The 17,167-nt window shown below is 34.7% G+C and overlaps 2 protein-coding genes and 1 pseudogene across 2 annotated transcripts; 2 read left to right on the forward strand and 1 right to left on the reverse strand.

Annotated features, from left to right (window-relative positions):
- The first annotated feature begins 442 nt into the window (after window positions 1-442).
- On the forward strand, window positions 443-3,469 carry LOC129302719 (cathepsin B-like protease 3; annotated as a pseudogene).
- A 6,145-nt stretch (window positions 3,470-9,614) lies between these two features.
- LOC129285710 (uncharacterized) lies at window positions 9,615-10,402 on the reverse strand. The gene has a single exon (XM_054921526.1). The coding sequence runs from the start codon at window positions 10,244-10,246 to the stop codon at window positions 9,743-9,745; it is 504 nt and encodes a 167-aa protein (XP_054777501.1). The 5' UTR covers window positions 10,247-10,402; the 3' UTR covers window positions 9,615-9,742.
- A 3,634-nt stretch (window positions 10,403-14,036) lies between these two features.
- LOC129288941 (RING-H2 finger protein ATL2-like) lies at window positions 14,037-16,028 on the forward strand. The gene has a single exon (XM_054925759.1). The coding sequence runs from the start codon at window positions 14,090-14,092 to the stop codon at window positions 14,723-14,725; it is 636 nt and encodes a 211-aa protein (XP_054781734.1). The 5' UTR covers window positions 14,037-14,089; the 3' UTR covers window positions 14,726-16,028.
- Window positions 16,029-17,167: the final 1,139 nt, after the last annotated feature.

Below are 17,167 nucleotides of genomic sequence, written 5' to 3' on the forward strand. Positions count from 1 at the left end.
CCTTTGGGTTTTTGGATGGAAATCCATTCTCTGCAAATTCCGCCTACGGTAGCCATGATATGATGGAACTGGCATAAGTTTCAAAACTACTCTATTCATGTTCACGGTCAAACAGTTCTATCATGATAATTTTAAAAAAATGAGATTTGGAGAGATGTTAGATTGACAGACCATCTGGAATTTTATCCTTATTTGCTTTTTCGTGGCCATGGGGTTTTGCGTGTTTTGCTGAACTTATGGTTCAGTTATGCTTCATTTTCAGTAGATAACCGGTTGTAATGAACTCAAGAATTTATCAGATTATAAAAAAACTACTAGCCTGTTGTTTAATAGAAATTCCAAGCCTAAATTCACTATTTCAATCCGATTAAGTGAAAATTACAGAATATAAAATGATACAAAGAAGAAATTAGATAGAAGGAAAAGCCACAGCGTTGCAGATATGAAGAAACTTCAGAGTCACAACGACAATGGCCAGAGCGTAGAAGAGGCGACCCAGAGAGGAAAGACTTCACAAAATTCTTCATACCTCAAAACCCTTTTTCCATCTCAGGTGATCACTTTTGACTATATTTATACTAATTTTTTAGAGGTTTTATCACTCATTGACGACAACTGCTGCAATTCTATCCCATCTTTGTCATTGTCAAGAACATCAAAGAACCAGTAGTGAGAAATTGGATGATTACTTTTAACTATACTTTTGAAAAAGTCTACAAATGCACTAACGTTCTTGCTCACAAGGCTTTTTATAAAGATTTTGATATTTTTATCTTTACCAATCCGTCCCTAATTGTATAAGCTTTATGACTTTAAATATGACTAGACATTAGTTTTTTTGCATAGTTAACCCGTGGCCTTGTATTAAAAAAAATAACTTTTTTTCTATCTATATTTATCCTCATTTTTTCACTTCTTTCTTTAACCTACCTGTGTTTTTCTAAGCTCATTATATGTAGCAGACCCATTAGTCTCTTTTTCATGGTCCAAATCCTTATTAATATTAAGCCTATCCATTTGGTGGAGGGGAGGGAAAAAATTTTAAAATTTTTCTTCCAAAAACTCCCACCCATATTAGGGGGATCTCCCCCTCACCTCACCTCCCTTCCCTTCCATCCTCTTCATTTTCTTCTCCTTTCCTACAACCAAACATAACCTTATAGTAAGATTATTCCCTGAATTTAATTGACGTTTATTTCCGCTACAGATCATCGAGGGAGAAGCTGAATAACTTCGTAATCTCAATCTTAACTCTCGTATCCTTGAGGTGATTTAAATGCTTGCCCTTCCTGATCCCTTTTGTTCTTTCCTTGCACCTTTTTTTCTTAAAAAAAAAAAAAAACTAATGAATACTGGGGCTTTTGGCTTGAGGATGACAGTGTTATGAAATAATCGAAAGAAAGAGGCTACTGGCAGTCTTGAATATTTTTATCACCAAGAGCGCTAACAAGAAATTTTAATATGAATATTGAGTGTTTTTTCGGTTCAGGCCATGTGTTGAATTGTTAACATCACCTTGGAGGAGTCCATTGTTGAACAGATTAATGGAAGGCTGCCATGAGTCCTCGTTTCTCCAATTATACAGTTAGCTATCAATCTGCATAACTTTGTTTATAATTTTTGACCATCTAATACACTTTTAATCACATGCTTAGACATGTACTGTGATTTGAGATTCTAAGATCTTGGTTTTGTTGCACAGATTGGACAATTTAAGCGCCTTCTAGGGGTCACACAAACACCTACAAAGGAATTAAGAAGTACTCCTGTCAAAACTCGTCCAAAAGCACTAAAATTGCCATATAAGTTTGATGCAAGAACAGCTAGGAAGTTGGAAGCAGTGTAGCACAGTTGGAGGAATTCTAGGTTACCTACTTGCTTCTCCTTGGTTTCTCTGACTGATTAATTCATATGCAATAAGTTGCTGACACTTCTTCTTTGATGAACACATGGAATTGTTAAACAATCCACTAGGTAAAGATCAGGTAAGTATCTACTTTTCTCGTGGTAACCGGTTTTTCATGAATCAAAGGTTAAAATATTCTGGACAGATTAGATGCTGATCATTCAGGATCACTGCGGTTCTTGCTGGGCATTTGTCACTGTTGAATCATTATCAGACCGTTTCTTGCTGGGCATCGTAACTTACGCTTATCACAGAAATAACATTAAGCTTTAATTTGGTTATTTTGTGTGTGTGTGTGTGTGTGGGTGTACGATTGCCCACAAATCTGTAATATCGTCTCTGTCCATGGTTCCTAGATTAGGAGCTTGAAAGGAAAATTGATAACCTACATGCTCATTTGGCAGAATGTATCACTCTCTAATAATGACCTTCTCTCGTGCTATGGATTTTTGTGTGGATGTGGCTGTGATGGAGGTTATCCCCTCGATGCATGGCAATACCTTATTCGCCAGGGCGCTGCCACTGAAGAGGTAACAAGCCTTCATTTAACCTTGATAGTTCCTCTCTGAGTGAATATATATATATATATATATATAGATAACATATATAAATAAATCTGGATCATATTGTTATTGCTAAATTAGTGGGTACTTTTTTAATCTTTCTTAAATTATGTGCTACCCTTCACGACTCACATCCCGAGTAAATGAGATGCGGTTCTCTTGTTTGTATTAAAATTCTATGAATGGAAATACGAGGATCCGTCTCATTTCGATCTTTTCTATTGCTGATGTTAATGTTTTATAGAAGACTTTTCTTTCCAACTTGGCCTTACATTCCTGATTTTGCACCCTCCTACAATCTGAAATGTTTTAAGCTTGGCAGTGTGACCCGTACTTTGATCAGATTGGTTGTTCTCGCCCTGGTTCTGGCTTATGAGCCTGGATATCCATCACCCATGTGTGTGAGAAAGTGCGTCAATGGCAACCAGCTTTGAAGCCAGTCAAAGCACTGAAGTGCTAATGTATATAGGGTCAACTCTGATCCCTATGATATCCTGGCAGAAGTTTATAAGTATTGGCCGGTTGAGGTCTCTTTAACAGTTTAAGTGAAAGCTCAACGAGGCTTTTATATTTGATTGTGCTGCAACTTATATGAACAAAACGTAGTCAGGATCATTTATTTTTCAAAGTACTAGCTCATTTTATATTTTTATGATTATTGTGAGGTTAAGATAAATGCATTTTGAGAAATTACGCATGCTATATCCAGAAAGAATAGTGAGGATGCTTTTTCACTATAAGAAAGAAATTTGGCTTAGAGGGCAGCTATTTAGCTTCAATAGAATCAAAATGAGAAAGGGTTGAGGTTTGGAGAAAGCACACAATAAGAATATCATATTTTATTGTGTCTTCCATGACAAAAGTAGTCACATCAATCCTTGCAAATGAAGAATCTGTCGGGTGCAGCTGAAGAAGAAAACTGGGAAAATTACATTTTGGATTTAGAGGAAGCATTCTTCAGGTTCACGCTAGTGATTTAGAGGCCCTTCGCGGCTTGATTACTGTCAAAGCAACATGAAGAATTTTATTTCTCTCCTTTTTGAAATTTAATTATACTCAGATATATTCATTTATTTTTATATAGATTAAACTGTTAACATTACAATATAATTTAATTTAAATTGCTAGTATCAATAAGCATATATGTGAGTTAACTAATTATGTAAATTTTAATGAGTCACTATTAAATTCAATACTATTATATATAATATTAGTTGTTGAATAGAATTTAATAAATTTAATAATATTGTATGTAGCTTTTTCAATATTGACATTATAAAAGATAATGTCCTTTATTGTAATTTATACATTCAAAATTAATTTTGATTAAAAACATCCAAACATCTTTAATTTTATCAAAATAAATTTTATAAAATATTATCCAAACATAATTGTGTTATGACATGATCAATTATAATCAAAATTAATTATATTAATTCATTATTTCATAATCAATTATATTCAATTGAAATTCAAACACACTCATTTTTTATTTGAGTCTATTTTGAAAAATTGTTCATTCCCTTCCATTCTCTTCACGTATTTTTTATATTCATTTTGTTTTTTGTTTTTTATAAAAAAGAGGGCAAAGCCCATATACAGCAAAATTAATCAAAGTTTGGGCATTTAAAACCCATATAATCTTAGAGCACCCAAGTGTTTCAAAAATAAAGGAACTAAAGCAAAAAGCAAAGAGTTGGAAATACCATTTTTCGCCAAGCAATAAGCCACCATATTTTGCTTGTGTGGAACAAGATTAATTTTGACATTCTAGCTCTTCATTTTATTCTTTTGATTGATTCCTTCCATTTGGTTGGGTTCTTGTCCTTTTTTGTTTTTCTTTTGCCTCACAAATTTTCTTCACTTTGCTTCTTTTTGCTTCATTGTCACTTGGGCTGGCCCTTTAAACTTGCAAATACATGGATGGTGCGGACCTTGCTGTCTTTGAGGATAGCATAGCAAAGATAGATGTTCACCAAAACAAAAAAAACAGCAAAAAATGTGCACATAGAAGCTTGCTGCTACTTAGCTTTTCTTACTCCATGGACCGATGTCCATGTTTGATGTTCAACTACTTGGCTAATGTAAGTTAGCCTAAGCTACTTACCACTTATTATGTCTAAATGAGGAGGCATATCACATGATTCTAGTTCAAATCTCATTAATAACTGCCCTCCTATCTAAATGAGGAGGCATATCACATGATTCTAGTTCAAATCTCATTAATAACTGCCCTCTTAACAAAACCCTTACGCATCATGCATATAGAATTTCCAAACAAGATACAATTGCTAATAATTAACCATGTTTTTACTATAATCATAATTTCATATTGAATGTAATTATATACAATTTTTCATCCCACTAATAATACATTTTTTCCAAGCAATAATTATATATTTTTCCAAGCATATGCATACTATACTTTCAAACAATGCAAATCCTAACAATTTAATTATACTTCTGAACAATAATTCGGTTCTTGATGAACAATATACGTATATATATTTTTCAACAACAAATTATTGTACAAAAATTACATAATCAGCTGCACCACACATACCATGACATAATGTTATGTTACCATGACTTGATAGCAAACTTTAGCTTGCAAGTGTGCCCTCACCTCCAATAATACTAACACCTCAATATACAATGTGTGTCTGTATTACCAGATATAATTAATATTTGTGACAAAAAATTGATCACACCCTAGTCCTAAAATTAGGTTAATTTCATCAATCCAATACCTTTCCTTACATTTGAATTTTCAACTCAATCATTCATATCGTGAATCCACTTTCAATACATTCACTTAACCTTTAATTACCATAATTAATCCTTTGGAAATCTTAAATTTCTCATTAATTAAATCTCAAAAATCTAGAGTTAGATCCCATCCTCTCATTGTTCCAAAACATTTGTAAACTCAAATAAACTTTTAATCACTCCAAAGTCACCTTTAAGATTTGAATCTAACAAAATCTTAACCATGACATTCTAGGATTTTGCCTATAACCATCAAATTCGAATTTCAATCCCCAACTAATATTCTAGAGCATGTGTTACACTCTCATTAACCTCAACGACCATTTTCCTTCTTGAAAAATTCAGATTTCCCACTCCCTTAGGAAACCCCAAATGAGAAACTTTCCAAAATCAAACAAAAAGCTAAGTGGAATAGCAGAAGAGGGAGCTAGAAACTTACATCAAGTAATTTCTAGACTTGAAACCACTGGATCTTTGTGCCTTAGCAGAGCAGTGTTGTTTCTCTCGCTCAAACTAATTTGATTTCTAGACAAAGAATTGTTATAGACACATTTGCTTGTATGTGGTCGAGCCTTCACGTTGTATGTCAGCGTGCGGTTGTTGCCACTTAAGGCACTCTCACCTTCTCTATTGGCATCTGCAAGTGAAGAACCCTTGTTCAGTTCATGTCTATGTGCGACCATCAATAGGGTTGGTAAGTCTCAGTCAAACCCAAATTCTGTTGGGCCCAGCTCAGCCTAAAATCTATTTTAGATTCCCAAACAACCCTCATACAAGTTCTTAAACTCAATTACACCATAATTAAATATCTAAATAACTTATAAATCTCAATAAAATATAATTTCACAAATAAATCTTCAATCACACACATATTTATCTCGATTGATTTTTTAATTTAAAATTAGGATGTTATAATATCAAAGTAAAATTCAGCGTGGATTTAAACAAATGGATAACGAGGGAAAAAAGGCTAAGCATGTAAGGATGGTGACAGGCAGGGAAGGACAATTCACGAGGAAGGGAAAAGCAATAAGGAAGTAGGAAGAAGTGGGAATTTCAACCTAGGCGGCTGTGAATTAAAATTTAACATCGCGCGCGCGATTTAGCCTACCCTACGACCATCCTGTTGGCTTGATCTGAAATGGAATTCCAATAAAAAGATGATTCTCAAGCCTGAATCGTGAAGAAAGGAACCAAGACAAGACATTTGAAAGGCCTGCCACGGAGATACATATCTCTAGCACGGCACTTGGATCTTGCTTTTACACATGTGCAAGGAATCTTCATGCACATTCTGGTCATTCTCTAAATATAAAAAAAGTTTAACAACTAGCATAGTGAAAAAAAAAAAAGACAATCTTAATAAATGCCTGATATTGAAAGGTCTGGACTACAATATTATTGTAATTAATCATTCATTTTTTCTTAATTTAATAATATTATCATTTTATGAAGAACAATGAAAAAAATGTCATAAATGTCTCTTGATTTTTTTGTTTATTAAAAATAAAAAATCATACAAAAATTTCACTCATATTTAAAAATAAAGAGTAATTTAATAGAAAAATATAACTTCTAATCTTTGCAACTTGTTTACGTTTTGCTATTCTTACACTTTTTTTAATATTCTAGATTTTTATATTTTTTTTTATTGTTTTAAATTCCTACACTTTATTGATAAAAGGATCTAAAATAATAAAAAATAAAAATTTAAAAATTTAAAATATTAACAAAATATAAGAATAAAAAACAAAACACGAGCAAAATATATAAATTAAAAATTATATTGTTCCCAAATTAATTAATAGCGTGGGGTTGGGCAGTCGGCGTTCTACCATCCAATACCGCGTTTTGCTAAAACTAAAATCCCGGACACGTGTTAAAAACTTGGAAGACAAAGTAAGAAACTACTGCAAAATTTTATTTAAAAAAAAATTGGAGAGAATGGAAGGGGGACAACACCATCAAACTTTCCAGAGGGCAGCAAATCGTCCCCACAATTTTCATTGCACCCCACCCCACAACACACACGAGACAAAGTTTTTTTAAAAAATGCAACTAAATTGCCTGGCTTGCATGCACTCCAAGTGCTTTTAAAGCCCAAGTCTTAATAGTATCAATGCTAGTTCCATCAGATTGGTCTGGGAGGACGAGAACCAACAACCATTTTCATGTTTTATTCCTTTTAAATTCATGTTTTATTCCTTTTAAAGCAATCATTCATGTTCGTGAGCATTATTTGCATACAAATTTCATCTTCAACAAGTATAATTTTTTTTATAAGTATAATTTATTTAAAGCACTGCCAGATCATCAGGATTCGGCTATGGATTACATGGCATGTATTCCTTTTACTAATTGTTTATTAAAGTTAAATAAATAGCCATCCTCAAACAGTCGAAGTGTAGTTTTTAAGTCACACCTTGCCTCATTCCAAGGCTTCCTCAAGGCTGACATACTCAAGAAAGACTCAACTTTCTTTCAACAAACCCCTCCCTTCTCTCAATAATACATATTCTTACAATTGTGAAAAGAAGCAGTGTTACGTCCCAAGTCCAAAGAACTTTGGAAAGGTCTCTACCCATATAAATAAGTGCACTACACACCCTAGTAGATTTTGAGGAGAGAATAATGATTCAAAAACAAAGTGATATCTAAGCTAAAGTTAAATTCACCTAGTTAGTGAGCCTTCCAGTGGGTTACCCATGACATGGGCATCACAAATTAATCGGGAGAGATGTTATGTCTCACATTGGAAGGATTTCAAGGGATCTTGGTCATACAAACCGGTGCACTACACACCCCACTAAGCAAGCCTTTTGAGGAGAGAGTAATAACCCTATAACAATGAACACACTTGAGAAAATTTCATTCAAATTGGCTATAATACTATATCTTCTCTTCTACTAACATTTGCTATGAAGCTGCATGTTCTCATGGGATAATTCCAATCCCATGTTTTTTTTTTTTACTCTATAGATGCACAAGCAAATACAGGTATACTCACGTGTTACTGGGTTATGAAGAATTTACGTCCATCTAAAGAAACCAAGTTTAACTCTCCTGTGAGGCGTAAGCTAGCAGTATTTGCAGACACAAATACATGGCCCCGTTCCCTGTTTTCACGCCATTCTTTCCAAGGGGGGTGGGGCGTATTGCGGCTTATTGGTGGTTTTAGTCACACACGCCCAATTTATTCATCTCGCGCAGATTAGAGTTATATGATAATCCATCAGTCCACAACTAAATACCTCCCTGATCTTTAATCCCAATACGACCAACCACAATGCTTCAAATTCAATATAATTCAAAACGGCTTCAATATTCCAACTCAACGGTAAGACATGATTGCTAATTGATCATAGCCCAAAAACCAAATGACTCTCAGGATAATCAGTACATGGCCAGTACAGTCGTGCATAAAGATCTTTCCTTAAGGTCTGTTTGTGTTGAATGAATAGGGGCGTCAGGATAAATATCAACAACGATGAGTCTTATCCTACCAGGATAACAAGACACCAACAGCATAACATATGCCTCAAGATAGAAAATCCTATTCTATCCTCCTCATTTCCTTAGCACAACATGGGGGACGATTCTCTAGGGCCAAAAATTCTGTATATATCCCATGTGCAATTGGTACCGTACTCCTATTGGATTCCATATAAACAAAATGAATATTCATAAAGCAATCAGAATTCCCAGCATGTTTAGCCTCTTCTACAAGGTAGTAGTAGGATGTGGAAACTGGAAATGCGACTAGTGTTCCACAATGCTTTCCTGGCTAACTCAAGCACCCTGAAGAATAATTGACGCAAATGAAAAGAAACAAGAGAAACCAGGACAGGGTTCTACCAAAAAAAGAAAGAAAGAAACAAGGACAGGGAATCATTATACGATGTATAAAAGCACAAAGGCCCTTCTCTATCACGCACTACGAAATAAAGTTACAAAGAACTCCATCAAAATGTACAATGAAGTCGGCTATCCTTAAAAATCTCATAGCAAAAGAAATATGCTGTTTTAGGTAGCTTGATATAATCAATCCTCACTCCCTCTAGCACTATTATAAAAGAGAGAAAAAGCTACCCAGGTTTTGTAAAAGCCTTTTAAATAAGCCTCCCAAATGCACAAATCCCTCACCAGATTGAAAGATTCTACTCCGTTATCCCCAACATATAAAGAGCATTGTAGCAAACATGTGAAAGCCCTCGCTGCAGACGGGAAGAAAGATAGGCCACAGCCTGAACCGCGTTCCTCTCTTGGCGGAATCAAACAAACATATGCGCAGAAGACTCAAATCAACGTAATAGCAACATAATTTGCATCTCGATTAAATTAATAACCTATTTTTCAAACGATGAAGCGAGATAATGTACAAGAAACGCAGTTCATATGATAATTACCATTCAAGTCGCGCCAATAAAAGTGGACTGGCAGTAAGAAAGGATAAAGAAGGGTAAAAATAAAAAGGAAATTTAAATGCATACACAGTGAAGTAGTTCTACATAGAGGAAACAGAAGGGCTCAACTTCAGCTTCCTTGCTTGCAGATTATCGCAATCCAATCCACAGCCACACTGTGGGCATACGAAGAAGTTATCTAACGGAAAAGAGGCGGAGGTGATGCCGACCGAGAAGCCAAGCTCGTCACCACTCCGAGATACCTCCACGATATTGAGCCAGAACAACAGAACCTTCACGCTAACTCCAGAGAGGTTCGCGAGCCTGTCTTTGGAAATATAACCACTGATGGTTGATTTATAACTAAGCTGGTACGATCCCTCGAGAGAGAAACTGCAGGAACCGTTCAAATAGGCGCGGAATTTACCGGTAGATCTGTCTAATTCGTAACCAACAACTCCTTTTGGGAGAATACCCTCGGGAAAGTGATAGTCGCCGAGGACTTCGTAGGCACTGGGAACCCCATCACCGGTGGCGGTCGATGAAGAAAGCAAAGGCGATAGAAAGAGAAAAGTGGAGACGAAGAGAACGGTGGTGGTAGACATGAGAACTTGAAAGCTTCAATTCCGGTGCGTATTAGGCGTGATGCGATTGATCGAAGATTATTTATTTTGGCGTTGCACGGCAGAAAAGAGGAAGAAAAAGGGTTTGCAACGTCGTGCAACTGCTGGAAGCTGACATCGTTTTGTCCAACGGATGAACCCAAACGTCATCGTTTCCGCAAGGATGATTCTGGTAGACCCCGTGTTGACAGTTTGGTGCTATGTAGTGTTGACAGTTGCACATGGACGCACGTGGCACAGAAAAGACAAAGCAAGGGTTTGAAGTTTGGGCTTGGGAGTTGAGACTTATCTATTTTATATTTTTGAAAAAAATTAATTTTTTACTTTTAAAATTTGATCCCGCCATTATAATTCAATATAATTTAATCTTTAAATTTTTAACTTCATATATAATTTATTTCCTAAATTTTTTATTATTTATAATTTTATCTTTATTACTCAACATTTATTATAAGTTATCAGCACTTAGTCATCCTACCTCGCAAAAAATGTAAAAGAACACTTTCAAGCTTATATGGTTCGGCATCGGACATGAAAGAATGAGCAGGGCATGAAAAGCTAACAGGTGAGTTCAGAAGCTGAAGAGGCTAAGAAGGCGAGGGGCCAAGCATGGAAGCTTAAGAGGCCTTTAGTTCTCTTTTTCTGCAAGCAGTGCTTGGCTATATTGCATTCTCGTCCTCAGTTACTCTGCTTCTAATGGATTGTTAGTGCACGTGGAAGCATTATCATTGCACTACTGAATCTCGCACATCTAAACGATTCAATTTTGATAACGCTGACAACCAAACTTGGTTAATACCACGAGAAAGAGCTCATTATTTAATGGTCTAGTATAGCTAGATGTTTTTTTCCCCCTTGACGAGCACGTAAACGAAGGACAGACACACTAGAAATTCAGGGAATAAGTTGGCTTTCACTGCTATGCCGTTTCCAACTCATTCAACTTGGCTTCAAACCCAGGCACACAACACAGGGATTGTGAGCTCCTGATCTCTCTCTCCGTTTTTATCTCTCAAGTCATCTTATGAATCTAAATACGTGTGTTTGATCTAGCAGCTTCGTCACCCATATGCATTAGATATGTTTGAGCAAATCATCGTTGTCTCCTGAGGAAAGCTAATAGTCGGGTTTCTTGACCACGATGGTAAGCTCTCGCCCAACGTTGATGAACCCGATCATACTTATTGTGGGAAACCATATAAGCAATTTTTTAACAGTGTAATTTATATTTTTTTTTGCCAATGAGGATGAATCAATGTTGACTCGTGATGAATTATATATGAATGATAAAGATAAAATCATAAATGATAAAAAAATTAGGAACTAAGTTATATACAAGTTAAAAGTTTAAAGGTTGAATTGTATTGAGTTATAATTAAGAAACCAAATTTTAAGTTAGTTAGAACTTTAAGGGCCAAAAAAATTAATTTTCCTATAATTTATAAAAATGCTTATTTGAATATCACATATTTTCTCTGGATTTTAATATAAAATAAATTAAATCAATTTCATATTTATTAAGAAAGCTTAGTTATACTCATAAAATTGTTAAAAGTATGTAACTTTTAAATTTTATTTTTTTATAATTAATAGTCATAAAAAATTATTATCTAAAAATTTAAATGACAACAAATAAATTATGGATAAAATTGATAAAAATATACTTTAACCCCACGCTATAAAAAAAATTCAAAATTTAACTTATATCAAAGACAGATAATTAATTATATAATAAGTAATATATAAAAGATACATGTGTATTGATTTAAGTTAATGGGATGCAAAATTGTGGCCAAGCATCTCCAAAACATGGAATCTAGGTGAGCCAATAACCAGTTATATATATATATATATATATATATATAATAAAATGAATTTATAACACCAGGATCACCTGAATTAGCGTAAACGTTATATTATGCATGAATAATAAAAAAAAAATGAAACTGCTTGATTTACTCGTATGCATATTCTCATATATTATAACGTCGATATAACTATAACTAAATTTTGAATTAAATTAAATATTTTAAAGATTATATATATATATATATATATATATATATATTCTTATTCTTATTCTTAAAGTCAGGGACTCTTTTACGAAATCTGCCAAGATATTTACAGCTCATTGATCGTGACTGAATAAACAAAAAATAAAAAATGTGTGCATGCGCGTGTATATCTAATTGTACACGTCTAAAATTCCAGGTGACATAAAGAATATCGAGACTAAAACCAACCAAGAAGAAAATTAAAGCTCATTGTTGATTTTAGCCAAGAAAAACAGACAATCTACAAATTACGAGTAGTTTCAACAGCGATGTGGTCTCTGATATGTGGCTATGCAAATTGGGGAGGATCCCTAATCAAAAGTCAGAGGATGCTATTGTGCGTATCTAATCATCAATTGCGATTACCGAGGGCTTCATCCTCTGAACAATGAGATTCAACACCACCAAACGTGCCTATCTCTATGAAGGTGGAGATACTGAGATGAGAGAGGAACACTATCAAATGTGCAGGCATGTCGATCAAGACTGCTCGTAGTCAGGATAGCTTTCTCAGAATTTTTTCTGAAACCCCTGATAGCTGGAGGGCTTGTGTTCAGCTTGATCAACACTTGTACAGCTACTGTACAAGCTTAGCTTGCCTTTCTCCACTCAAGAAACAGTCCTACTGCCAAGTTACTTTTGTTGCCGATCACTACGCTTGCCACATCAATGCAATCTTGATCACAGGTAAGACTGTTTTGAAATCTATAGCAATCTCAATCAGGTAAGACTGTTTTGAAATCTATAGCAATCTCGATCTTCTCATTCCTGATTCAACGTTTTGGAACTGAATCCAGCCGTGATCAAAGCCCTGAATCCGCCATCTCTGCTTAATTAGCAAGTCCTCTTGTCCGTTCATGTGTAAATATCCCACTAGATGCCTCTTATGTCAGAAGGCAATAGAAATGATTCTTGACGGCCACAGAATTGACGGGAACTTCAGGATGCCAAGCCTCATATGTCGACCTTGGTCATTTCTCAGTTTTGTCCATACAAAAAAGTACATACTCTGCGGTGTACTCAGCTATCATCTCTCTCTGATATGAACCCTTTAACTAACACATCCTTTCTCTCCCCTCGCCCAACATTTTGAACTTTAAATTCATTAAATTTGTTGCCTAACATGGCATTGCCATTTATAATATAAATTTTTAGAGGAGCCATATTTATAATTATAAATGGGCGGTTTTTATTTCTATATAAATTTTATATTATGACATATTAATGCATTGAAGACCGGTTGTTTATAAAGATTGAGTGGAATGTAGCGAGCCTCATCCGTGTGGAGTTATTGATGGAAATCCCCTGTAATAAATTAAGATTTTACTTTTAAAACTAAAATAAACCTCTTAAATTGTTCCTGCATCGATCCAGGACAGGGGAGAGCATTAAATGTTGGTGAAATTAGAGATTGAAGAAATAACTGGGGACTTTGAAACGTGGAGGGTGTGGAGGAAAATAAGTCCTGATAGGGCAGGAAAATAAGACCACGCACGCACCCACAACGGAGACCATGCAAAGAATTTTTGTCAGATGTTTTCGTTAATTAATGCTAGATTCTCTCGTATATATAATTATATATTGAAGCCTTAACTGGTGTTGCGCATAAGTCCGGACATCCAGACATCAATAACCTATAAGCGAGCCATAACTGAGTTGATTTGTTTCCTTCGATAAAACAAGCCTTCCCAATTCCTATAATAATCCATATCTTCTCCCAAGATAACACAGTCCTATCCAAGTGTTTCACTGGCTGTGTGTTGCCTGACAAATGGAAGCCCACACCGATCACGCAGAGGATGTCGACTATGGCATGAAAACGCTTGCCTCCGGCGGTCGCTTTCTCTTCTTGATGCTAATCGTCCTCATCTGCCTTCACCAAGCTTACTCCTCCTTGTGTCGGAGCCGTCATCGTCATGGCGGAGGCCAACGGCGTCTCCCCCTTCATATTTCCTCGACCATCTCAGCCACCGCCCAGAGCAAGGGTCGTCTAGATCCTTCTCTTTTCAAGTTCCTTCCCACATTCACCTACTCGTCCACCATTCACCTTCCACTGAATGATTGTGCCATCTGCTTGTCGGAGTTGCAAGAAGGAGATGAAGTTCGCACCCTCCCAAATTGCAGCCACAGCTTTCACTCTCACTGTATTGATACGTGGTTTCGTTCTCACTCCATCTGCCCAGTGTGTCGATCCCTGGCTGAGCCGTCGCAAACTTTGAAACAAGCCTCTGTTTCCAGGGATAAATTTGTTTGTTGCTTGGATCTTCCTCTAGCGATTAGGTGTCCTAGACAGCCACCGGAGGTGATGAAGAAGACGAGCATAATCATAGAGGAGCCACTAGACGATGCGAGCAATCTGAGGAGGACAAGGCCGTCGGGTGCACGAATCCCCACACCGAAAGAATAGGCTTAACAAGCGCAGTAAACCCAGATTTGCTTGCATCAAAATATAAAACACTTTTTTAAAAAATTAATTTTTTAATTAATTAATTTTTAAGTCATTTATAATTCATTCCCTCAATTATAATTTATAATAATTTAATTTTTTAATTATAATTTAATTTTTTAACTTTTAATTTATTTATAATTTATTTTTTATTTTTTTATTTTTTTAAAAACTATCCTTATCAAACAGGAAGATAAAAAAATATTCATATTTTATTTTAAAATATCATCCTCTTATTCTTTAACGTGAGATCTAAACTAACATAAAAATAAGAGCTAATAAAAATTAAGAGATTGAGTCATAGCAAAATTAAAAGTTGAAGAATTAAGTTACAACAATTCATGAAGATTTAAGAATTAAAAAATTAATTTTTTTCAATACTTTTAATTAAAAAATATTTTATTAATAATCTATATTCCAATATAAAAAAATCATATTGTATGCTACTTTTTTAATATTTTTTATAAATAAGATATTTAACGAAGAACATTTGGAAAAGTTTTGATTTTTATTTTTATTTTAAGAAATAAACTTATAAAATATGTTTAATAAAATTTATAGATACATTTGACTTTTTATCTGGTTTATAAGTTAGGATGGAGACTAGTTTCTAATGTTAAGCAAATACACACTACAGAGTAGACTGGAGGTTGGTTCATTGTTTAAATTGTGATATCATACTTTATATCTATCCTAGTTTTTTTTTTTTTGTGAATGAATGATTGAAATTAATTCTCTATATGTCAGTGTGTTTATTTCGTTAAAATAACACGACAAGACGGGAGATTTATTTTAAAAATTTTAACAAGATTATCAATGTACAGATTAAAGTTTGAGGAGTCATTCTATATGTTGATTAGCAGCTCATTCACTTGGTTAATCGATATTTCAAATACAAAAGCCTTGCGTGAGTCCCTTAAATTCTGACCTTTGCGAGTGCTAGCGGCTCACCCGACGCTGTCTTGATCGTGACGGGGTGGCGATGAGGGCGGGGTTGTGCCTGTGCTGCTAGCAGAGTGAGAGAGGGCATGAGAACGGTGACGAGGATGAAGGCGAAGGGAGCGAGAAGGAGAACAACAGCTGAAAGAGACACGCCGGCCTCTCGCGCTACATCGTTACAGTGCACACACCTACATTTCCTTTCGGAGGGGGTAAAAAAAAAAAAAATCCCCCCAGAAAATTCCTAGATCCGTCACTGTTTTTATCGTGTTGAATACGCAAGAATTGTCTTTTAATTAAAAAATTAAGATTTGGTGACTCCATATATTCCATGCTAAGAGTTAACTAGAAATACCCATGACACTAAAAAGCAGGATGCCTGGTTTTATGAATTAGTGATTTTTCCGGAGCAAAATAATAAATGGTTCAAACTTCATGGATATGTAACATGATTACGATACTACTGCTGCATCCCGGACAAATGGAACATTGAAGCACTTGTATACCCTCCCTCTCTCTCTCTCTCTCTCTCTCACGCAAACAAACACGTTTAATTTGGTATTTTTGGTGCATTATAGTTATATTTTTTAAAAAATAAATGCATTATTTTCTAGACAAAATGAGGTGATAGATGAACCAGATTATAACTTTATAACCACGACAGTGTATTGGCATTGATATCACGTGTTTCGTTATTTTTCTTTGTTCTCGTCTTTGTTTTCAATATTTTTGGCAACTATTTCTGTTCTTTGGTCATTATTTCTGTTTTCCTTTATATCACCTGAAGAGTGCTGGGGTTGGAAAATTGGTCTGGTTATCTTTCTTTTTCTTTTTCCCTGGTAAAAAGAAAAAATAAAAATAATGAGAGGATAAGTCGTCATGGGCACAATGGCTCTGGCCTGCAAGTCCTATTTTTCACAGAAGCCAGAATCTTTCTTTGAAAAGTCAGCCCATATTATTAGTGAAAAGAGGTTCCTCCCTTTCTTTTTTTTTTTTTCCCTCCCTATCCTGATCTTCACCATTTATTTTCATTTCATTTTATTAAATAAATTTATTTTAATTATAAATTTGATGAATGGTAGGGATTGAAAAAAGGAGGAAAAATGAGAGAAAAGAAATGGAGGAACTCCTCTTCCATTATTAGCGCTTAGAACTGCATCTGCATTCTTGTCTTTATTTTTTAAAAAAATAAATTTTGTAAAAATTATTATTCTTTAAAAGATAAATAAAAACAAAACTCAACACAAATGTGTAAAATCTGATAATTTTAAATTAAAATTATTGCCACCATATAAAAAATTCAGAATTACAACTACATAAAATAAACAGTTTTATTTATTAAAAAACATTATCACCAAGTGCCAAGGACAATTGCTAAAAGAGTTGATACTTAACAAGAAGTCTCAACTTCAAAATCAAAGACATGGGATAATGAAATTCACCGAAAAAACATTTTGTTGTCAA

The sequence above is a fragment of the Prosopis cineraria genome, unplaced genomic scaffold (genome assembly GCF_029017545.1).
Source record: "Prosopis cineraria cultivar Desert tree isolate PC_DT_omini unplaced genomic scaffold, ASM2901754v1 PC1, whole genome shotgun sequence".
NCBI lineage: Eukaryota > Viridiplantae > Streptophyta > Magnoliopsida > Fabales > Fabaceae > Prosopis > Prosopis cineraria.

Excerpts from the sequence above, each read along its gene's own strand:
- LOC129285710 (XM_054921526.1), bottom strand. The coding sequence starts at position 10,246 with ATGTCTACCACCACCGTTCTCTTCGTCTCCACTTTTCTCTTTCTATCG.
- LOC129288941 (XM_054925759.1), top strand. The coding sequence starts at position 14,090 with ATGGAAGCCCACACCGATCACGCAGAGGATGTCGACTATGGCATGAAA.